At 38.6% G+C, this 24,203-nt stretch overlaps 1 protein-coding gene across 1 annotated transcript in view; it reads left to right on the top strand.

Moving 5' to 3' along the window:
- Positions 1 to 24,203, top strand: part of TENM3 (teneurin transmembrane protein 3) — a 569,896-nt gene that overhangs the window by 425,943 nt on the left and 119,750 nt on the right. The window contains exons 10-11 of the mRNA XM_067551693.1: positions 18,717 to 18,839; positions 23,811 to 24,025. Of these exons, the coding sequence (XP_067407794.1) occupies positions 18,717 to 18,839; positions 23,811 to 24,025 (338 nt within the window). The remainder of the gene's footprint in view (positions 1 to 18,716; positions 18,840 to 23,810; positions 24,026 to 24,203) is intronic.

Here is a 24,203-nt window from a genome sequence, read left to right as displayed (position 1 = left end):
ACTTCAGCAAGAAGAGTAGGTGAACTGGGGGGTCAGTCTGACTGATCCATCTTATACTATCTTTCATAGGGAGAATGTTTTCCTGAGATTATACCCAACATTTCAAATGGATTTCAGACTGCATCCTACTCTGTTACAAGTTAACAGCCACTCCTCCCCTACAGTATGTGAGAGCCCACTCAACTAGAGCCCAGGCTGCGTCAGTAGCCCGATTTTGAGATGTCCTCTCCTGGATATCTGCAAAGAAGAAAAATGGGGCTCTGTTCACACTTTTGTGAGACAGTATGTCCATGTGCGTGCTTCTACGGCTGATGCATCCTTTGGCAAAGCAGTCCTCTGATCCTCGCACCCTCCTCTTTAGTGAATACTGATGAGTCATCCAGAGTGGTATACACATCATTTGAAGATGAAAGGTTTCTTACCATCTACAGTAACTAGAGTTCTTCAAGATGGGTGGTCCCTATCTGTGTTCCACTACCTGCCTTCTTTCCTTGGTCATGAATGTTGTCCTGTGTCTGTTAAATATGTTTCTATTAGCATAAAACATTCTTTGAAAATAGGGGAACTCACGCCCTGTTCAGTCCACCTTCTCTGCAGTTCTGACTTCTTCGCAGTTTATCTATCATGCTTCCACATCTATTTGCATTTTATGAACATTTTACCCTCTGTGTACCTTGAAATTGATTATTGCATTAGCCTTAGCTTTGCTGCCAAGGGTCAGAAGAAAAATATATGCCAGCCAGTCATTCTTCACGATAAAGCAAATATTTAAATAGCAATGGCAACATAAAATGCATTTTGTCATTTACCTTTTTTGCCCTATCTTTGTAATATAAATGTTATTTTATTAAATTAAAAAGCCCAGTAATGCATGAGACCATTTTTCATTATGACTTCTCCTATGAACTCATAGGTAAATCCATTCTGTATAGTAGAAGGGTGATATTTAGACCGAACGACTGAAATGTAATGGGAAAATACATATTGTAGCTTATATTTCACTGTATTAAATACAGAGAAATTTAAACTTCTGGCTGATCAATATAACTGTTTTATTATGACAGAAAGGATGTCAGAGTGAAGTGCAAATGACATAAGAGCAAGGAAATACAGTATTTTTTTTAAAAAGTCATGTCATAGGCATTGTCTGATAGTTTCATATAATATATATTTTCCTCATTTTAGTCTAGAACTATCTAGAACTGTATTTCTGCTGTGATTACTGGGTTCATATCTGTTCACTGTTATTGCTAATCCAGGAATTTACCTATTTTATTATCATTATTACAAAATAGTTGTATTGCACTGTAAATGTATGTGCTTTAACAAACAAACTCTCCTTGCCCTGAAAAGCTTACAATCTACAAGACAAACTCAAAACTCTGCACAGCACTTTTTGGAGTCTGAGAGTGAGGAGATTATTGACTATGAGAATAAGAGAGGAGGGATAACCTGAGGAGATGGGTTTTAAGACAGAAGTTGAAGGAGAGGCCCCTGAAGACAGAAAACTAGTTTAGGCATTGGTGAAACCATGAAGGAAGAGAGAAAACCAACAACAAGGAAATATATTAGACCAAATTAACCCTTTGTGTAGGTATTTTTTTAAATTAACCTTGGGAAATGAGAAACTTCATCAATCCTCTGAGTTCACTAGTTGACTTTCTGTTGCTATGGTGTTGTCCCTGAGTTTCTGCTCTCTATTATTCTATCATCCAACCAAGCATTTAATATGACAGCTGCTATCATCACATCCACCCACAAATCCCAAAGGCCTGGATTCTGTTCAAGTTGGACTTAGTGGCAAAACTCACACTGATTTCAGTGGGGCAGAAGATGTCAGAAGTAATAGGTATATTTTTAATCATGAAAGTCACATAGTACGTCTCTTTCATGACAGCAGTGACAGAAATGTAGCTATAATCATTGTGAACTTATTTTATTTTACTCATAAGAAGTAGTGCGTTATGGTTCCCTGCATTGCTAAGTTAACATTATTCTGTGGCTTTTAAAGCTCAATTATTGGCAGTAGTAAGGAAAACATAACTTAATTAATTATGCCATTTAAATTGAGTTTTTATTGCAGTACCTGTTAACAGGCATGAGGGAAAATATAGTTCGGTTGCCATTAATCACCTTTGCTTTCATTATGTGGTCGTAAAGTCTTTCTTTCCTCTTTGATCTTGATTTAATTTAAAATCAGTAGTGTCATTCTTATTAAGAGATATTCTAAACTTTTATATTTATGGTGTATAGGCCAAGTTCTGCCCACAGATGTTTGCATGTGCCTCCCATTGGATCTTTAGATTTGAGGAAGAGCCACATTCACTTGTATGGTATCAGAAGACTGTTTTCCTTCTGTCTATCGCTAGAGCATGTGGCAGATCTTTTTAGTTCACCATGTGCATGTTCTATTGTATATTGTTTTGTCATCCCAACATTCCAGATGTGTTGCTGTGTACGAGAACTTCTGTGCATCAATAATTCTAAAAATATCACCTCCTTTTCCTCATCATCTACTCTGATGATCCTTAGAAAGTGTGGTGATATATTACATAGTATACCAGACTACTGACTCAGCTACAGTGTCCCAATGCACCACTTACAACATGCTCATATACTTATTAAAGGTCCATTATATGAGGCTTTCCTTCTGTGAATCTTTTAAGGTCAGCATATCAGGCATCTCAGGGGAGATCAGTAGTTTGACTATTAGTTTCTCAAGTGCTTGAGCAAGAGTATAGGCACCTCGAGAGCCTTAGAAGGTCCTAGAAATTAGAGGTGCTGACAAAGTACATAGCTCCCTGGAATGCCTTAGTATGCTTATCAGTGCCTCTAAGAGTATATCTTCCTCTAGAGTTCCTTAGGACAGCGTTTTTGACATTTTTTACTAAGGCAACCTAACAATTGCATTTAATCTTTTTTGACAAACCAGCCAGGGTCTAAATTTGTGAGCAGGGCCCCAAATCAGAGGCTAGTGTCCTTCTCTTTTTCCTTCTCTGTTTAATCCTCCTCCTTCCTGTGCCAAGGGGGCACTGACCATCCATAGCAGCATCCTCCACCTTGGCACCACAATCCAAATCCTGGCCCAGTGCAGAAGAGGGGTGTTGGGGAGCAAGCACCCTGCAGCGGTGGCTCCTATTCATGGGGCTGGGCCTGGCTCCCCACTCCATTTGGACCTAGAGCAAATGGTCGCTGTGCTACTCAGGTTTGTTCCAGCCACCCCTCATTATGACCTGAGTGGCGCTGTGACCCCATGCACCCGGTCTCAATGTCCGGAGCAGAGAGCTGGGCCCAGTCCTGTGGGACAGGAGCTGCCACTGATAGGTGAATGTGAGATGGGCTTGCTCTCCAGCACTCCCTCCTCTCAGGGATTCCCTTCAAATCGGGCCCACCAGCCTTGTAGAACCTTCCCACAACCCGCTGGTGGTTCGGAACCCACTGTTTGGGAAACTGACTTAGGAGGCTTGTTGGTCCCTTAGGAGGTCTGAAAGAGGAGAGTCCAACTCTTTCATGCCTTCTATGTATGTGTGTGTCTTCTGGGTGCTCTGAAGTACAGTAAATGAGCCACTGGTGAATTTTATCAACATCTAAGGATTGTAGAGTCTTGAATGAATCTTACAAAGGTCACCAAAGCCTGGAATACCATTGTAAAGGTTCCTATTTCAACACTTAATAACCTTTTAAAACTTCACTGTGTAGGTCAGAAATTTGGTCCTGTGCCCCGGAACTCAGCCTGATCAATCAATTCAATTTTAATCACTGCTGAGATGCTATTCTTAAGTGATGAGATTCACCTCTGCACAAGGCTATCCCCACCACTTAATGTGAAGCTTAACAGGTGTGGATGGCACTGCCTGGACCTTCAGGTGCACAGGGTGATTTGTCAGGCAATTGAGAAAATCTTCCTCTGAAGTTGATGCAATGTGTATTTTTTTCAATATACCACAATGGCAATTTTGATTGATATTTTTAAATGTATTTTTAAAATATCTTCATTATGATTTGTTCAGTGTGATGGGGTAGGTGCTCAGGAAGGGGTTAAAGAGCTCCTCTAGGCGCAGTCAGCTCCTTCCTGGAACACCTGTGAGACTTGGTAAGCCTGGAGATGGGTAGGTCCTCAAAAAAGGAGGATCCTTGCTCACTAGAGGGTGGCCCTCTGAAGGAGCAGGACTGAGCTCCTGAACCCCTGGAAAAAGGGGTTGCAAAATGGCTTGAGAGCCTTGACTGCCCAGGTCTTCTCAGAAAGGAGATGTGTTCTCCTTCTCCAACCCCTCCACCTTCTCCCCACCCCCCCCCCCCCCCCCCATCTTTGGTTTCCTGAAGTCCTAGGACACAGCTTTTTGTGGGCTATGGAAGCTTATTGACATTTTGGACTACTTTAACTTCCTCCACAAGAGGGCAGACACCCTGAACAGCACAGCTGGAGTGCTGTGCCCTGGATTCCATGACAGAAGCAGCATCCACCCTCTGCTCAAGAGAGGTATAGCCTACTACATTGAACGTGACATAAACAAACTTTCCATGGTGCGTTCGTTAGATAAATAAAAGCTGTGATTGTGTATACCTTCCTCAGAAGGAAAAATGATGGTTGAAGGAAAAGGTAGTGAATGGTTTCATATTGCAGCCCAAAAGTGAGAATATTTGTAAAATAATATCTAAAATATTTATTTTAATATTACCATAGGCTTATTTCAAGGTGCGGACAGGCTGTGGAGAAGGGAATGAGTGTGGTGTATTCACTACCTTTTAGGACTTTTGGGAGAGTCCTGATTATACAAAATGTTAACAAGCGAACAGCATTTAGCATCTTTCATTTAAATATGCTAAAATCAAAGAGTGTTGGACATAGTGACTTGAGACATGAATCCTAAATACAATTTTTTTCTCTGTCATGGACAACCATTGGTAATAAACATTAGGTCATGTTTATTGTGGAAAGCTCTTCTGACTATGCTTCATACTAAATGTAAAGGGTAATGCAATATTACCATTTCAACACTATTAATATTTGATGTGTTGCATATGTCACATGCTCTTGTTGTCACTGGCATTAAGAGTAAAATGGTTGATGCAATATACAAACCTTGCACAGAAAGATGGAGGAAGACATGATTGGCAGTCAGAATGTTAAAAGAGATTTGAGAAGATTTCAAGGAATTTAGAAAGTTAATCCACCAAGGAGCATACCCACTTCCAGTTTGATGAAGGCTTGTATTCAAATTAAGATTTATCACAACAGTTTTTAGATTGTGGTGGTGGTGGTGTTTGTTTTGTTTTGCAAGTAAGACTGCTACCTTTCTGTGTTTTTTCCAGTGGAGCAAATTGACTTTTCATGGCCCCAACGGTGCTTTCAGAAACATTCAATGTCCTGCAAGCATTGCTTATGGATAATGAACTCTTCCTCAGCAAATCTGTGGCAATCTCCAGAAATAGAAGCATTTAGATACTGTGGTGATCAACAGTCTAGAAATCAAATGAAAATAGATTAGCTAGATAGGACAGGTAGCAACTCAGGAGTACTTAGGAATCTAGGTCTCCATTCAGCAAAGCACTTAAGCATCTGCTTAATTTTAAATCAGAAGAACTTAAGCATGTTTAAAGTTATGGAAATGCTGAAGTGCTTTGCTGAACAGGAATGAGATTCCTCACATGTTAAAGCCTTTTGCTGTTTGGGGACACTAGTTTCCTTTCCCTTGGCCTGTAACTCCCATTAACTTGTGACTTGCGTCTATGCAGAGGAGAAGAAGCCCTTAGAGACACACTATGCATCAAGTTGTGTGAATTAAATATATATATATATATATATGGTAACTTTGTATATAAATGATTATATTTCACTAATATAGCTGATTGTTCAGCTTTTATATACTCTGAACATTACTGATGTTAAACGTCTCCCTCAAATTAGACATCCATAAACATCCCTGTAAATAGTAAACACAATCAAAATTTCTTTATGTATCATGAACCCAAGGTTCCTGAGCACAGCAATACCTGATGCACATTCCTAAACTGAAGTTGCATGTACACACAGCTTCTGTAGCTGTGTGCAAATCCCTTGAGTGCTTCATCGGGACCTGTTTGAATGCAGTTTGGGTGTTCTCACAAATATGCAGAAATTTGGAAATTTGGTCCCATGTTTTCACATAAAGATGCCATTTTCAAAAGACTTTTTATTTGTGAAAAGAAAAAATACAAATCCCTTAGGAATCATCTCTCATAATATCAGTTGTAAATTTGTGTTTTGTGGGAAGAAAATGTGTTATGAGCGTACAGATGATGTGAAATTTGCATTTTCCATGTTCGCATTTAAAATGCTCATTTTTTTCCAAGTATTAAAACCAACCAAGCAAGTAAAATTATTGTGCCTAAATGTGATGAAATAGTATCATACAAAACAATCTGTTATAATAACTATATAGGAGAGTAGTTTTCTGAGCTATTGGGAAAGAAAGGCAGCCATGTGGAAAGTTAGCTGGTTCACCTATCTTTTAAGTAAAGAGACAGATCTTTAGGGTTCCACTGTCAGATCTGGCTAATAGATGATACTAATGAATTCTGCTATAGTACATAGGTGGCATGACAATGAAAATGTTAAGGGCTGTATTTCAGCAATGCTGATATAGTCACCAAACCATTAGTTGTCTGCACAGATTGACACCTTTAGCAAACCAATAAACTCAGTTGGGTTGCACAGGGTATTAAATCAGCTCAGAATTTTGTCCAGTGCCTTTACCCTTCATTTGTCGATGTCACTAACTAGTCTGCACTCCATCTACTCTTTAATCTTCAGAAATTATAAATCTCTTGGGCCCACATCCTTAAAGATATTTAGTTGCCTAACTCCCATTGATTTCATTGGGGGTTTGGTGCCGAAATACCATTGAGAATCTGGGCCTCAGAAGTTACTAGTAAGCTAACATTACTGGAGAATGTGTCCATAGGCTCCCTCCAATCTTTTCAAGCTGCTGGATGATAGTTTTCTGGACTGCTACTAGCTCTTACAGTCTAGGGTAGGGATCCCCATCTGCTTTCTCTCTCTCTCTCTCTCTCTCTCTCACACACACTCACACTCACACACACCAGCAAGTCAGGGAACAGATCCCTAACTGTCATCCCAGAAAGACGGAGGAGTTGACAGGCAGGTTCCCACAAGTTTGGAAAGGGGAGAGATGAATATGAGTATGCTGCTTTGATTCAGCAGGAACCAAAACAGGGTACTTAATTTAAAGCATTTGCCCTGTTTTCTGATCCAGCATCCATCATGTGGTAATATGAATGGCAGCCAGCTGCTCAATTGATAGCACTTTCCCATCAATTTCAGCTGTTGCTGTTGGCCTAGAACTAACATTGCTGTATTCTTATCATCCCCTGCAGATTTTTGGAACCCAGTGTTGGCATATTTTTGCTCTGGAAAAAATACTAAATTAAATATGAAATTCTGAGCTATTTTCCCTGTTTTGAAGGCCTCTAACAAGACCTAACTCTTTGCTTATACACTTCCTGACACAACTGAAATGTCAGTCAGTCAGATGGCTTCCTTCAAAATGCACATTTTATAAATATTTGCATTTCTCTGTGTGTGTTTATTTTTTATGTGTTTAAAATACATTTTTGTTAACTGAAATAGCTTCATGAGATTCACATTTCATTTGGTGAGGGCTCTAGGGAACTATAGTCATTCAATCTTATTTCAAACCATTTCAGCACAATAGTGACAGTATAATGCATGACACTCCATCCAATACAGTAGACAACATTGAATCAGTCCCAATTTCTGTCCCATTTCTGTTGACAAGGCTTTATAAGAGTAAAAATTAAAAGTTTCTTAAAACCAAACAGAATAGATGCCTGATTTCTATATTGTCTTTAAGATTGTTTTAATATCAGAGTATACAAGTAAGAGGGAGCTAGGTTTCATCATCATTCTACCCACCACAAAACAGGTTCATAGCATAATAAGCCATAGACCCAACGAGGAAAACCAAACTGAACCAACAAACCAATTGCCCTTCCCCCTCCTTACTCATTCCACTATGGCTCCCCCACGTAGTCTCTCATCCCATCTTGACTCCCCATGTTGCATTAGGGTAGCTGAGCAGGGGAGTTGAGGAAGAACAGCTGAAGAACAGCTTGAAATATTTTCTTTCATCAACAGAAGTTGGGCCAATAAAAGATAATAGCACATTAACCTTGTTGCTATAGCCATGTCGGTCCCAGGATATTAGAGAAACACTGCAAATAGCATTATATGTGTCATTAAACAGACTGTGGTTTTGTGGGTATGTCCCATTCAAATGTTTGACTTGTTATGCATCTAAGCAAATATGCTTTGAGACTAGGTAAGTAATAATTATCTAGCATAGCGATAACCACTTTGAAAATCTTTCCGATGGGGCCACCGGTTATTTTTGTATGGACCTCACTGACCTACATTTGATCTACATATAGGTTGTTGTAATAGCATAAAATGTAACACCCAGCAATGGGTTAGAAAACCTATATATTGACTTGCACATTCAATCAACTAGCATGTGAACTCAGCAGGAAATTCAAAACAAAAGCTAATTTCTGGAAAAAATATGTAGTTCTAATCACAGTTTACCCTGTGGGGGTCCAAATAACAAACTACAATTTTTACATGCAGATGCTTTCATCTTACATTCCTGAGCTGGTGACATTCCAAAAGTTCTTATCAAACCTTCTTATCATCCTTTATTAAAGCTTATTACATTTATCCTTATTGCATGTTTGCTGTAAAATTCTGTCACTCTTAATATGGAACATAAAAAGCTTTTGATGTGTTTTACCCATTCATGAGATTGAAATACAAAGCACAAGTGTTTCATTATAAAACCACTGCTCAGTGTGTCATTTGAACGTTATATTAATTTGACCTTGATTTGACCCTGTTCTGTTTGGTTTTTTAAATCTTTTCATCAGATTGCACATTTCTCTGCCTTCAACATCCACGTAGATTATCAGTTGATCATATGGTACCTCTCAATGTACTGAATCATTTTCTTATTATTCTTATAGCCTAGATACTTAGATTGGAAGAATTTTTTGAAGTTTAAAGCTTAAAGCTCTTAAGCCATGAAAGGCCAAATTTGCACCATTTTTGTGATGCGCTCATATAAATGAGACATATCCCATAGATGCTCAGACAATATAATGACAGTATAATTTACTTAGTATTTCTTTTCTAAACAGATTGCTTTTTGTGAGCACTGCAATGATTGATGTGACTTTGGAAATGATCTTTAATAGAGTTGGGGGAAATGGCATAATAAAGATAAGAATGAGCCTGAGCCTCATCCTTTCTCCAGAAGAGAGCTGCCAGGAGTTCTAGGGCAGGGAGACAGATCATTTTGGAGGAAGGAGTGAAAGGCTGAGAGGAGTGAACAGGGAGAGCTGAAAAGTTGTGTACGTAAGCATCCAACAGTCAACTCAGCCTTGTAAAACTGTTATGAACATTTGCCAAACCATATATCTAATATATTTGTCCCTCCATTACCACAATGATGGAAACTAATGACAACATTCCTCATCTTCTGTAAAATAGCAATAATAATCGTAAGTAAAAATAATATAAATAAATAAAGTATTCATTTGAGGGCAAATATAATTTTGCAAGGCTGGCTTAACTGATCTGAAACTCCATACTTTTTAAAGTTCATTCATCACAATTTTAAATGATCAATATTCAGCTGAAATTCCAGGGCCTGAACATATGATATTAAAGATTATTACTCAGTGGATAATCCTGAGTTATACTAGAGTATGAATAAATGCACAAATATGGAAACAGGACAAAAATCAGGTAAATATTGTCTGTAATCGTCTACTGAGTAATGTTCTTTAGGCCTGGTTATTGAAAACCTAGGGTTGCAGTTGAAGCTTGATTAATTTCCAGATAATGCTACTGACAGTTGATAAGATGATCATTGTTATTGCAGGAAAATAGTTGACCTGTAAAATATAATGTGACATCAGCCATATGTGTATTTTTTGAGAAATACATATTGTGCATTCCATTTTTAGTGAACAAGAAAACATACAGAGACTATCCATCCATCCTTAACAGCTGAGAAAATGAAAAATATAGAATATATTTAAAATATCATATATTCATGACTGGTTAGAAGCCAAAACAAAAAAACCTCACCCATAAAATCTACCTGACATATCTTTACTGCCACATTTCCTTTGTGATGTGTTTTTCACTAGGGTGACCAGATGTCCCGATTTTAATGCTGATATTTAGGGATTTTTCTTATATGGCTTCCTGTTACACCCCTGCCTTGTCCCGATTTTTCACACTTGCTATCTGGTCACCCTAGTTTTTCACAGATTGTTTTATGAAAAAGTTTTACAGTATTTTTTTTACAGAAAATGGAGAATATAGGATTAAGATTAAATTTTTTTCACAGATGAAACTGCAAAATTAATGAATCAGTCAAATCCATTCAAAAATATATGGAAAGAGACCATAACTTTTACGAGATTTCAGTAGGCATTGGCGAGTTTCCATGTGATCATGCAATGAAATTCCATCTATAAATATACAGCTTTTATGAGTAGAGGTTTAGCCACTCTGAAAAAAACAGGCAGCTTCTTATTAACTAACCTTCCAATGAAGTCAAACAGCATAAATTGCACAATCAAGTTGCTTGGGTTTTGGGCATCCAAAACTGGCTTTGTGATGACTTGAGAAAAGAGAGTAACATATGAAGAACTTGTGCTTGGTAATTTCACTTATTTTTAATTAACTCTTTTCTTGGTCTTCAATAAGGATACATCTGAAGAGCATATTTTTGTGTACAGCAGATGAATGCAAATTAGATTGTAAATGAGGGGGTTTATTTCACTCTGTCTTTCTTACCAAACTGGGCGTTAGGTGCTGCAGATCAAGGTTTAAAATTAGAGAAAGTCAGTAATTTTCAAGTTGACCTACTTGCAGCCCACACTAGGTTCTTCAGAAGGTTCAAATTCTAATTGTAGCTGCAAGAAAACTGAAGTTTTATTTAAATTTAAATTATTTACCATGTAGTTTTCAAATATTTCATTTTAAAATTCAGGAGAGATGAATGGAAAATAATGCCTCAGCAACACTGAGTAATAATTGCAATTTGCTTGCTTTACATTGGTTTGAAAATATAAACAATCTTCTTTTTCTTTCACACATATGTTTGTGTGTATGTGTGTATTTACTTATTTATAAATTCCATTTAATTCTAGGAAAGCAATTTGTACACCTCAACTTCCAATCACCAAGGTATATACCGCCATAGCAGTCATTGACAATAGATTTTGATAATGAAAAGGGGAATTTTATCTTACAACATATCTGCAGAAGTAATATTGGAAGATGTGAATTTCTCCTCTTTGAAAAATCCATAGGAGAAACAAACACTGCTAGGTTCCTCTGTCCACATTTCCCCATTTTATTCAGTCACTTCCCCTTACAGAACAAGTGATAAGATTGTTCCCAGGAGATCAGAGTCACCATTTCTAGAGTTTTCCCTTTAACCAGGCTATATTACTTTTTCCTCCCTGATCATCACAGGGACAGTGTGAGGGACCAGTATAGTATGCCCACTGACTCCTACCCCAGGCTGCTCATTTCTTGACCCTTCATCCTCCATTGATCCTTGGTCCTGTGGACAGCCCTGTGTCTGAAAGATATCACCTTCAACAACACACTGTTTTCTAATCCAGTACTGGAGAATTGGTTCATTACAAGTACCATAGTGAAAGTGCCACCCATTGACTTACAGCTGCTACTTTCAACAGCTTTGGGGTTTTCTTCAGAGATCTCGGCTCCAAACTTTGACCAGAGTTCTAGCTGCCTGTTACACTTCCTGTTATTGCAGGGCCAACATTTTAAAATCTATCCTCCATTTATATACATTCAACTTTACGTGTTCACCACTTTTCACATGAATTTTTGAGCTGTGTCACTCGCATGCACATATGATAGAATTTACATACAAAAACCCAGTTTGTCCCAGTGGATTTTGCATATGTACTTTGTCACCTGAGTGCACAAATTATAGTGCCTCAAAAATAAATAAAAAAGTGTGACTGAAGGGGCACGCAGACATATACAAATTGGATTGAGGTTCTTGAATTTTTGTCCTGTGGAGTGAATATATATCTCTCATTTCCTGTCTCTTTAGAATCATAGAATGTTAGAGTTGGACGGGACCTCAGGAGGTCATCTAGTCCAACCCCCTGCTCAAAGTAGGACTAACCTCAGCTAAATCATCCCAGCCAGGGCTTTGTCAAGCAGCAGCTTAAAAACCTCTAAAGATGGAGATTCCACCACCTCTCTAGGTAACCCATTCCAGTGCTTCACCACCCTCCTAGTGAAAAACATTTTCCTAATATACAACCCAGACCTCCCCCACTGCATCTTGAGACCATTGCTTCTTGTTCTGTCATCTACCACCATTGAGAACAGCCTAGCTCCATCCTCCCTGGAACCCCCTTTCAGGTAGTTAAAGGGTGCTATCAAATCTCCCCTCATTCTTCTCTTTTGCAGACTAAACAAGCCTCGTTCCCTCAGCCTCTCCTCATAAGTCTTGTGCTCCAGCCCCCTAATCATTTTTGTTGCCCTCCTCTGGACTCTCTCCAACTTGTCCACATCCTTTTTGTAGTGGGGGGCCCAAAACTGGACACAATACAGCCTCACCAATGCCGAATAGAGGGGAATAATCACTTCCTGCGATCTGCTGGCAATGCTCCTACTAATGCAGCCCAATCTGCTATTAGCCTTCTTGGCAACCAGGGCACACTGCTGACTCATCCAGCTTCTTATCCACTGTAACCCCCAGATCCTTTTCTGCAGAACTGTTGCTTGTCGGTCCCTAGTCTGTAGCTGTGCATGGGATTCTTCCGTCCTAAATGGAGGACTCTGCACTTTTCCTTGTTGAACCTCATCAGATTTCTTTTGGCCCAATCCTCCAATTTGTCTAGGTCACTCTGTTTCCTATCCCTACCTTCCAGGGTATCTACCACTCCCCCTAGCTTACTGTCATCTGCAAACTTGCTGAGGATGCAATCTACCCCATCCTCCAGATCATTAATGAAGATGTTGAACAAAACCAGCCCCAGGACCGACCCCTGGGGCACTCCACTTGTGACTGGCTACCAGCTAGACATGGAGCCATTGATCACTACCCATTGAGCCCAATGATCTAGCCAGCTCCCTCTCCATTTTATAGTCCATTCATCTAACCTATTCTTTTTTAACTTGCTGATAAGAATACTGTGGGAGATACTGTGTATCAAAAGCTTTGCTAAAGTCAAAGTATATTACTGCATATGCACTGGTCTTTCCCATAAAGAATAAACATATCTTCCCAAAACATACCAATTTCTAACCTTAGGCAACTGTAATGATTCCCATCACTTGATGGTTTTATTTATTCATTTTACATACATTGATGTCTCGGTACAAACTTTGTTTTCCTTTTAGTTGCTTGCCAGTAAATCCTACTGAGTTTTAAAACTCTAAAGTTGCAAGATTCCAGTGGCTGATAAACTTCCTTAGTAACCTGCTACCAGTTTCCTGTACCTTTCCTGTTGCCACCTGTATGAACACTGGGACAAACCAATCAAACCCAAAATTTACTATAAGCAGAGATAGTTGACTAGCTTTCTACTACAATCTTGATTTAGTATCCACTTAACGTTCCTCAGAAAAGGTCTGTTTCACCTCAGACTTTGCAAGACTTCATTAATTTGAAAAAGTAAGAACAGGTATATCTGAGATATTGGACTTCTAAAAATAGGTGTAATCGCTTGTGGAAAATTCATAACTTGGCTTGGCCTACAGGCTTCATATTTGGCTTATTTAACCCATCTTTGCCAAAAACTGTGGTGTCAGACTATTTTTGAAAAAGTGGGTGATAATTTTTTAAATAACTTAATTTGGAAATAGGAACACAAGAATGATTTCTCAGGTTCCAAAAGACTTTTAATGTATCCCAAAGGTTTGATTGACCTTGCAAAGACTTCAAGTATTCTTATTATTTATTTGTATTACTTTAGCGTCTAGTAGCCCTCGTCATGAACCAGTGCTCCATTGTCTAGTTGCTTTACAGACACAGGAGAAAAAAAGATAGCTTTACAATCTAGTTTACAATCTAAGTATAAGACAAGAGACAATAGATGGATACAGAGAGACAGGGGGCATACAAGGAAACAATGAGATAATATTCATCAGCATGATAGGTGGTGGTCTCCGTACACCAGCAGTCTAATTAGTGTGATCAGTTTTTTGTAGACATCATGGCAAAGGAAAGCTTTGATGAGGGATTTGAAGGCGAATAAAGAGAGTTTTATGTATGTTTAATGGAGTGTCTGTGCAGCATGAGGTGCAGCATAGGAGTTAGCACAAAGGTTCTTGTTTGAAAATGTAACGTGTGTGATAGAGACTGGAGCCATGGGCAGATCAGAGGTGAGCATCTATAACTCAATAGCAAATAAGTGGTGATAGGTAGGATGGGGATAGGCCATGAAGAGCCTTGAAAGTGAATACAAGCAGTCTCTCTTGATGTAATAGAACAAGGGAAGCCAGTGGAGGGATGCAAAGAGAGGGGTGACATGGTCAAAGTGATGAGCTAGGGAAATGATCTTCGCAGTAACATTCTAAGTGGACACAAGTGGGACAAGTCTGCCATTGTAAATGCCAGAGAGATGGATGTTGCAGTAATCAAAACACAAGATGATGAGAAGTTAAACAATAGTTTTAGCTGTGTGAAGGGATAAGAAAGGCCACATCTTAGAGGTGTTGTGCAGAAAGATTCGACAAGATTTAGGCATAGCCTGGGCGTGAGGACCTAAAGATGAAGATGAAACTCAGGTTATGAGCCTGAGTGATAGGCAGCATGGTGGTATTGTCCGTAGTGATTGAGAAAGGATGTAGGAGGCAGGGCTTGGGAGCAAAGATTAGAAGCTCTATTTTATTCGTGTTGAGCTTGAGCTGGCATCTAGATATCCTCGAGGAGACAGGCAGAGATTTTAGCTTTAACAGAAGTAGACAGATCTGGAGTAAAGGGGAAGATGTGTGAGTCATCAGCATACAGCTGGTAGCTGAATTTGTGTTTACTGATGAAATTATCCAGCAATAAGGTATATGAAGGGAATCTAAAATCTGCATCTGCTGTGGACATTTGTAATGACCATAGTGACTTTGGTCACTTATGTTGTGGGTAGTAACATCATGGAATGTGAAATTAAGATGGTCACTGGCTTACTTCCTAAAGTTCATGTTTGAGCTACTAGGGTTTATGGGACTTGGGGCTGTTTTGTTGTCACCGAGGTTTTAGCTGCCAGAAGTGCTCCATTTGGGGTTTTAAGCATTGAAAATGAATTAAAATAGAAACCAAAAACTAGAATTCATATTTTTACTACACAAATTACTGTACTGTACTGAATTGGAATGTCCTAAAAAAATAAATGCAGAGTCAGAACAACCTCATGAGTGCCCACAGGCTGTAAAATAAAAATGTTGAACTCTTTTATTTGTATAGTCTCAGTGTATTTCCCATACCAGTATATTTCTTGAGTAACTGCACTGTATTGCAGTTCTTTTCTTTTTACAGAGTTGGCTCTCTTCTGTTCCCTCTCTGTTCCCCCACCAGGGAAGACCTTCTCCTCTTCCCTCCCACTCCTGTTTGACCAAACATATCTATGTACTACTCAGGCTTGCACACTGCCCCTGTGCTCCTTTTTCATTCCACAGGGTGACTATTTTTTATTAAGAAGTTTGCCAGCTGCTCCTCAGTTTTCCTCTCACCCTGTCCCTTCACTGCTGCCACTCCCTAACATACCTGCATAGCCATCTCTGTAAAATGTGCCCAAAATAGCTGTATATTAGGCCCATGCCTCATAGATTAGTTGATTTTTAAAGCAATGTGTATGTGTTGGACAGATATGTTATAATGCTAGTTTGGAATGCTATCAAGAAGAGTTCATGATAATAAAAATATAGCTGTAAAATTAAAATGTTATTTTTGTTTAGGTTGTGATATCATCTGCCAGCTATGCACTTTCTAAACGCATAAAATTATACTTCCTGCCCCAAAGAGCTCACAATCTAAAAGGCAAAGAACAAGAAGAGGTGAAAAGGGAAACATGATACAAAGAGAGTGGTCAGGGAGACAATTGACACTCACATCTGTATTTCTGTAGGGTGGGTTTGGGGTGGGAGACAGTTGCACAAATTATCCCTAACTATATTACTAACAGGAATTATTAATTGACTAATTTCTTGTTGGTTTCATGGCAGAAATGGATTCTGAGGAGGGATTTGAAGTTGGGATCTAGTGTATTAGCTCAGGAAGGTGTTCCATGCATAGAGGGCTATAAAAAAAGCAAGCCAGAGGTGGTTGTGGGAGAAATGGGCAAACAAGGCAACCAGGCTGGCATTGTTAGAGAATGGAGGGGGCAAAAGGCAGCAATTTATTTTTCTGTGGTTTCCATCATACACATTACAATGAAATGCTTTACAGGGAGAATCAATCATAATTTAAAGAAGAAAAGGTGTGTGTTGAAATTTATACTTAATCACCTCTTTAATTGTTGAGGGGAAGGGAGAGAGTTCCACTTCGATGAGGGAAAGTGTTATGACCTTCATTGTGGAGACTCAAGGGTAGGATCCACTAAAGTTTGAGCAAAGGGTTAAGAAACAGAAGCAGCTATGCACTGTCTCTTACTCAGGGCAGATTGTAAGATTAAATCCTAGCCCATGGTAAGTGATAGTCTCTTCCTCAAATAGAAAACTAGATTCAGAGAATGACAAGAAGCCAGTAAAGGTAGCAGAGATTGTAGATGATTTAGTCCTACTAACTGGAGCAGAGAAATGATCTAGTTGCAGTATGTTGGATTACGAAGTATTTTAGAACCCTTTAAATTATGCTCTGTTACACTATTGTAACCCCATTGAAGCCAGTGAAATGAGCCAGTATAAATGCCAGTATAATTGGCCCTAGGCTTTTAGGAAGACCATATTAAAAGAGATGCAATAATCAAATAGGAATCATATTTAAGATATGAAGAAGAATTTCATCTCAGGTAGGGTCAAAATAAAGGCTAATTCTGGCAGTTTCCCAAAGACGATGGGCAGATTTATAGACAAAAGGAGGGGGAAGGAAAAAGAAGAAATAAGGTTTGAGGGTCAAGGATCACTACAATTTCAGGCCTCGACAGCCAATTTAAGGTCTGAGAAAGAAGAGTGACAGTGGAGTCAGAGACTTGGATCAAAGAGAATATCTTATCTGGAGGGAGGACTTTAATCTTTGGAACATTCAGTAATAAAATATCTTTTTTTACACAAGGAACTGATGGAGGCTGTAATCCTGAAGAGGGCCAAATCTTGAGTAAGGATCAGGTTCAGAGTCAATACAGACGGACTGAGGAATCAAAAATTGAACCAAATGGATGAAGTTGCATGCCCTAAGTGCAGAAGTGATAAATAAGATTGACTTTATCAATGATGTGTGTGTGAGGGAGAGAGGAAGAAGAGAAGAAATGAGACCCAATGATTTAGCTTTTTAATATTTTTGTATTAATAGTTTTAAAAATAATTCAACCTCCAGTATCACAATGTATTTTACAAAAACACTTTTGTGCACTAGTATCATTGACCATCTCTGCTCTGGGAAAAGCTAATGTACAGTGTTTAAAATCAGGTTTGGATGGTATGTAACATTCTTGGTGGGGAAAACAAGCCATAAATATTAAGAAGCTTGAGAACATTTCATATGACATTAAAACAATTTTAGTGTAAATCAGTTTTCTGCTTTAAAGCCCTAGACAATGAGATTAATTAATAATGCCCAATAATACCAGAGATAAATTTGACTAATTGCTCTGTATGTAGTTACACAGTTTTAATTGAGCTTGGATTTTTTACAAAAAAGGAGTGAGGGGAATGGAGTGCTTCCAGTGTACTATCTCAGGTACTATATGGTCCTCATTACTATGTTAGCTAAACACCTCACAATTTTTAACCTTACCCATTCCTCTGAGATAGGGAAATATTATAGACCCATTTTATAGACAGGTGGAGAAAGACTAAGTCACGTGCCCAAGGTCACAAGGTAAGTCTATGACAGATCAGAGAAGTGAACACAGATCTTCTGGCGGCCTAAGGTCTGGACCGTGCTTCCTCTCTGCTGCTTGTTCTCTTTGGTTTCCCCTGCTTGGGTGTTCAGAACAGAATTATTTATTTCAGGAACTTGTTTGGGCAGCCTATTTTTTAAAATAAAGTGATTTATCTGTACAGAAGTTTTAGAGATGGCAAGGAGAATGGACACAATTACAGATTGTTTCTTCTGCTTTGATATACTAGTGCAAGAGTCAGGATGAGAGTTGTGGGGGGAATGTTAAGTGCACATTTAGACTGAATGTGAGACACAGAAGCACTTTACTGTTACTTAGTGGAGCTTATTGCCAATTGCATTCACCGATACTGCTAACTTACTAAATTGCAAATAAATAATTGCTTGGTGCTACAGTACAGTATTTGAACACTCAGACTGTAAACATTGGTTCCGCCTGTTATATCTTTTAATACACAATTTGCTATTGTCATAAAAACAGAACTGTCATTATTAGAGTGACTTGTTATACATATATTTATCACTTGACATTACAGTTAAAAGCACCAAACCCCTTAAAAAGTATGTATTCTTTACCACCAGCAATGCATCTGTTTGGCCTCAACTGGCAGTTACAACAGACTGAAAATGATACATTTGAGAATGGAAAAGTGAATTCTGATACCATGCCAACAAACACTGTATCATTACCTTCTGGCGAAAATGGTAAGTGAGACACTAATTTTATTTGGTTTATTTTTTTAAACATTTCCTTTCCTTGAACTTGTATTCTACTTACATCACTTCCTCCTAATCTTTTTCCGCCACAGTCATCTAATGACATTATAAAGCCATTTTAAAAAACATAGTATTAAAAAATGCTGTACAGTAAATGTAAACAATTAAAGTTTTGTGCACATTGTAATGGATAACATCATCTCTTCCACCACATGGATGAAGTGAATGGGATTCAGTGGATCCTGACCTACAGACATAGAAAGGGGCAGTGCTCACCCACCCTAGTGGCAATTCTCATCGGTTAAACCTATGGGCTTGCATAGTTTGGCCTGTGCAGCTAGGGAAGAGAGGGATTTGAGATTGGGTTGGATGGAAGACACGTGGAGATGTCATTGTATCAACCCTTTGGGTCTCTTATATATAAATTAATGGTGACCCTGTCAGTATTAGGTTACCGGCATTCCCCCTCCAAAGTTGAAAGCCCTGCTCAGGGGAGCTCTGATTTTAGATAGATACAGATTCTCTAGAACTATGGCTGCTGTTAGAGCTCGAGATGACTGGAGGAGCTAGTTCAGAGGTATAGGCCCTCTATATACTTGCTCTAGTCTTGGTGGTCTCTATTATATCTGGATAGTCACATGTGATACATTCTTCTGTTTCCCCAACACATCTAGGATATGTTACTGAGTCTTCCTCATTCACAACACTATATTAAGTCAAAACACTATATTAATTTTATAGTGGGAGCTTTTAAAATACAAACTACATAAAGGGATTATATTTTATCAGCCTTTTTTCATGTTGCCCTTTAAGATTCTCTAAACTTCTAAAAGTTTGTACACCTGCTAACAGAGGCTTTAAAATCAGTAGTTTTTTAATGGAAAACTTAAATGGTGTTTGCTTCCCAAAAAAATCCATTTTCCCATTCACAAGGTGCAGCTGACCTCCTCATCACTGAGGAGGAGGAAGTCTTTGCCAGCAATTGACATCCTGAAACTTTTTTTCCAAGCGATCACAACTCCAAAATATAGAAATGACATAGCTCAGTTCCCTCTTCCTGTCATCCTTTGGACATGTGAAGCCTGTCTAGGAGGGCTTCTATACTTCTTTCTCTTTCCCTTCCTTTTGCCTACCATCTTTGACTTGTACTTAGGTATCCATTATCTCTATCCTTATGTGTATGGTTTCTTTCCAGTCTAATTTCCATCTGTGGAAGATAATTTCAACAATTCTAAAACATTAAAAGGGAACTGATGGGAACATCAGGAATCTTTCTATGCCTATTAAGAAACAATAGGAAATTTAGAGAATTGTCTAAAAACCCCATTTCTGGGAAGGGAAGTGGGTGGAGTCGATAATTCAGAGAGGTATACGATTAGTGTGGAATGAGAGGGAGGTAGCTAGTGTGCACAATCGACTACTATTTGTTGGGGGAGTAAATTGAATGGGTGGAGTTATCTGCTAGGTGGAATTGGTTTGTTAAAACGTGGAAACTTCAGATAGAGTGAGCAGGACATCTGATAAAGTGGGTCTGTACAAAGCTGGCTAGTTTATCTTATTTTTCATTCTTCACAGGAGGTTGTTGATCATTCTAAATGTAGTCATTGTGAAAGTTGCTGATCAGTTTTGCAAATAAGTTCTTATTGTTTAGTGATTACCAAACATCAGTATGTGAATTTATAAGATTCAACATGCCTAAAGTTGGAGGAAGTGGAAGGAAACAAGCAATTAAATGTACTGAAATAAAGAATACAGATTCATCTTCTGGATAAAATATGAGCAGTGTCAAAAATTGTTAAGTAGAAAGATAGAAATGGTATATACTCATCCTGAAAAGTGTAGAAAATAGGTTTATCTGGATTCTTCAAGAACAGATGTTCTGTTGTCTCTTAAAGTTGAAAAACAGATCATCGATTGGTTTGATGATCCTGCAAGTGAAACATTTTCAGTGACTTCACCACCATTGAAACATAGCTATGTAAGTCCTTGTTCTACACCTTTTGATAATGCTTCAACATCTGCATCATTCAGGAGCAATCTGTTCATTGTTGACACGCGAAAAATGGCAAGAATCTGTCTGTGTTCTCAACTAGCATTTAAAAATGTAATTCAGTTAGTTATACTCTAAAAGTTTGTAAAGAAGGTTATTTCAGTTTGTTGCATCAAATGATGACTAACTGTGGAAGTAAGTCATGCAAGACAGGACAGTAACATTCCAAATGTTGTCAGTTTTTAAAATAGCTGCCTACACTTGTGTTCAGACAAATTGGCATTGACCAACCATGTTTTAGCACATTTAGATTGGTTTGGCTGAAACTTTGTAATAGGCTAGGTATTGAAAAAGAAAATAAGTTGGTAAAAATATATTGTTATATAACTGTGTCTACACTAGTTTTGCTATATATTGCTCCCTTCAAGAACCACCTTGACCAGCTATTGCTTATTAAAATACAAGTTGTCCTGTTTGCACTAGAGTTTTAAAATATTAGTTAAAATGAGGTAGTTAGCATGTGTTTTTAAATATCTTTTCTCCTAATCTAGACAGGACCATAGAGTCTGAGACAGCTGCTTCAAGTTCCACCTTTTCAAGGTGGCCATGTGGGTCTTGCTCCCAGTACCACAGCTTGGAGAAATTAATATCCAGGCCCAAATCTCAGTCTGTGAATTTAGTAACTGGAAATCAGACAGGGTCTGTGCTTGAACCAGGCTTTATGCATAGGAACTCAAGAAAGTAATCCAAAAGTGTAAGGTCTGGCGCTTAGTGTTAGTCTAAACACTCTTGAAATTCTTCAACCTCATGATTGCGTTCCCTAAAGTCTGGCACCATGAGTTTAACGCGGTTCCCTGCACTAAGCCACATTGTCTTTGCTAGTGAGTTAATAAGGCATCCAGACGTATAGAGTTTTCACAGGATTTTCTTCCACACACTGTTCTTCTAAGGATGAGGTAGAAGAAATGAAGTCACGTGACTCTTTTTGATACTATGGCTAATGAGTTGCCATTTCTTCTTTGGCATCTGGTTTCAGCGGCCTCTTTAGTCTCTTGTGATGCCCATGCTTCTGCACTCAGTGCTTTAGTACCTACTGCTGAGGTGTTGGGTGTGTCAGTGTCATCTCCATTGGACTTCTAAAGCACAGTGCTGGTTATTTTGACATCAAGTGCTTTGGTTGAAAGTTTATGCACTTCCATACCAGATCCTTCTGTGCTGTGCTGGCTACCAGGTATATTGGTATTCAGTTCCTGGACACTAGCAAGTCAGTCCATGATTTCATACACCACTTACTTCTTTAGCCACTGGTTAAGTTCCTCCAGCATCAGCCCTGTCTCCACCACTCTTTCTGTTGGCTTTGTCAACCTCTATCTCCCTAGTTCCAAGTGGTGGGAAACTTCCCCTGCTTCTCCTTTTCATGCCTTACCTGTACCCTGCCCTGGTTGGTCTTGTGAGCCAGATCTCATCCTTTCCTCAGAAGAATCCACAGGGGGAAAGGCAAGAGAGAGGAAATCTCTGAGCAAGATCCCCTTGCACTTGCCCACATAGTTCCATGGAAGTAGCAAGAATTCCTCCTTCCCTGTTAGAATAGGCAAGAGCCAAGTACTGGAGTACAGGACCATCTGTACAGAGCCACCTGTTTATCATTCCACTGACCATTAGAACCACACTGTAGGGTTTTCCCACAGCTTTCAGAGCCCTCTCTGCAGAGCATTGTCATGGTGTGGGGCACAGTGGATACGTATTGTGCTGGATACTGTACAGACACAAAATAATGCATTCTTATTTGTGTAATTTTTTTTTTTGTATTTAACAGTCATGCAACCTTTGATTTGAGTATTTACTATCATTTACCTTTCCTCACTTTATTGTTCTATTTTATGTACATCATTTTGATGTTTGTGAAAAGTGCTTTATTAAGTGTGCAGTAAGTAGGGAGCCACATTTGTATAGGGCTTGTGCTACAAACAGCACAATAGATATGGGAACTAGGGCTGGGAACCATGGATGCCTAAACCCTAATCCTGGTTCTAACAGCAGCATTTTCTGTGACATTGAGTAAGTCATTCAACCTCTCTGCCTCATGTTAAACATCACTCTATAATTGTCTGCTTCTCAAGGTGCTTTGAAGATTGATTAGTTAATGGGACAACTCCAGTTAACTTCAGTGGGAGTTGAGGCTACTCAGCATCCTTCAGGATTTGGTGTATGCTTTTGGAAAGTGCCCTAAAAAGCAGGAGAGAGGAATGGGGAGGGGAGGAACTATCTGAACCAAATTTCCAGGTTAAAACACATCCATACTTTGGTGTAATATGGATCAAGGTGTGAACCTATCTCTGTAAAAGACTGAACAAATTCCTGTTCTGAACGCAGGGGAAGTGGGTTTGAATCTGAATTTTGCGGCTCTGCTCCATCCATAATTGAAACTGAATTGACTTTGTAAAATACTTTAGAGAATGTTAGTGGTGTGTAAATGAATGCTCTGTTTAATTTAGTGAAAATTGCATTTATCAGTTTCGCTGAATGTTTTTGTTGTTTACATGAGCATCACTTTGAAAAGCTGTATAATCCATTTCCCCTTAATTTACACTTGACAGTGTGACTGTATGTTTATTAGGACTGATAAACACCATAGTTAATCCTCCTTAAGAAATAACAAGACACATACTTTGTAAGATAATTATGTTTATCATAATCAAAACTGAGAGAAGATCCTAAAACGGTTTCCTTAATAGACATACCTCAGGTAAATCATTGTATTCTGTCTTGGAAGGTATTTGTGCGAGATCTTTGTCTTGCTAGTTCCACTTGAGTGAATTCCTTAGGATCTTTAACATCCTCAGAAAGATTCTCAAGTAACATTTCATCTGAGAGGAGTCTAATTATTTGACAGCTTGTTTACAAGAAGACTGAGAGCAAAAAGTGGGTATTAACGTTTGATCTCTAAATATTTTTTTTTAACCTTTTAGGAAAATTAGGGGGATTTGCACAAGAAAACAACACTATAGATTCTGGAGAACTCGATATAGGCCGAAGAGCAATACAAGAGGTTCCTCCAGGGATCTTTTGGAGATCACAACTCTTCATTGATCAGCCACAGTTTCTAAAATTCAATATCTCCCTTCAGAAAGATGCATTGATTGGAGTATATGGACGAAAAGGCTTACCACCTTCACATACCCAGGTAATAGCTGCTTTCATTAAAAGCAAGATATACTATTGCAAACTGCCAGTTTGCATCTTTTTAAGAGCTGTGTTTCTCAGGATTGCCACCTTTCCTTTTACCTCTTTTTTAATTTTTACTTTCCATTTTATATATTGATCTCACACTACACGAAAAATATATAGTCATTTTAATATAA

This window comes from Emydura macquarii, unplaced genomic scaffold, assembly GCF_026122565.2.
Source record: "Emydura macquarii macquarii isolate MOO-44397 ecotype Brisbane River unplaced genomic scaffold, CSIRO-AGI_Emac_v2 contig_1363, whole genome shotgun sequence".
Lineage (NCBI taxonomy): Eukaryota > Metazoa > Chordata > Testudines > Chelidae > Emydura > Emydura macquarii.
Note: the sequence above shows the minus strand (reverse complement) of the source record. Positions and strands in the feature narration are given on the sequence as shown.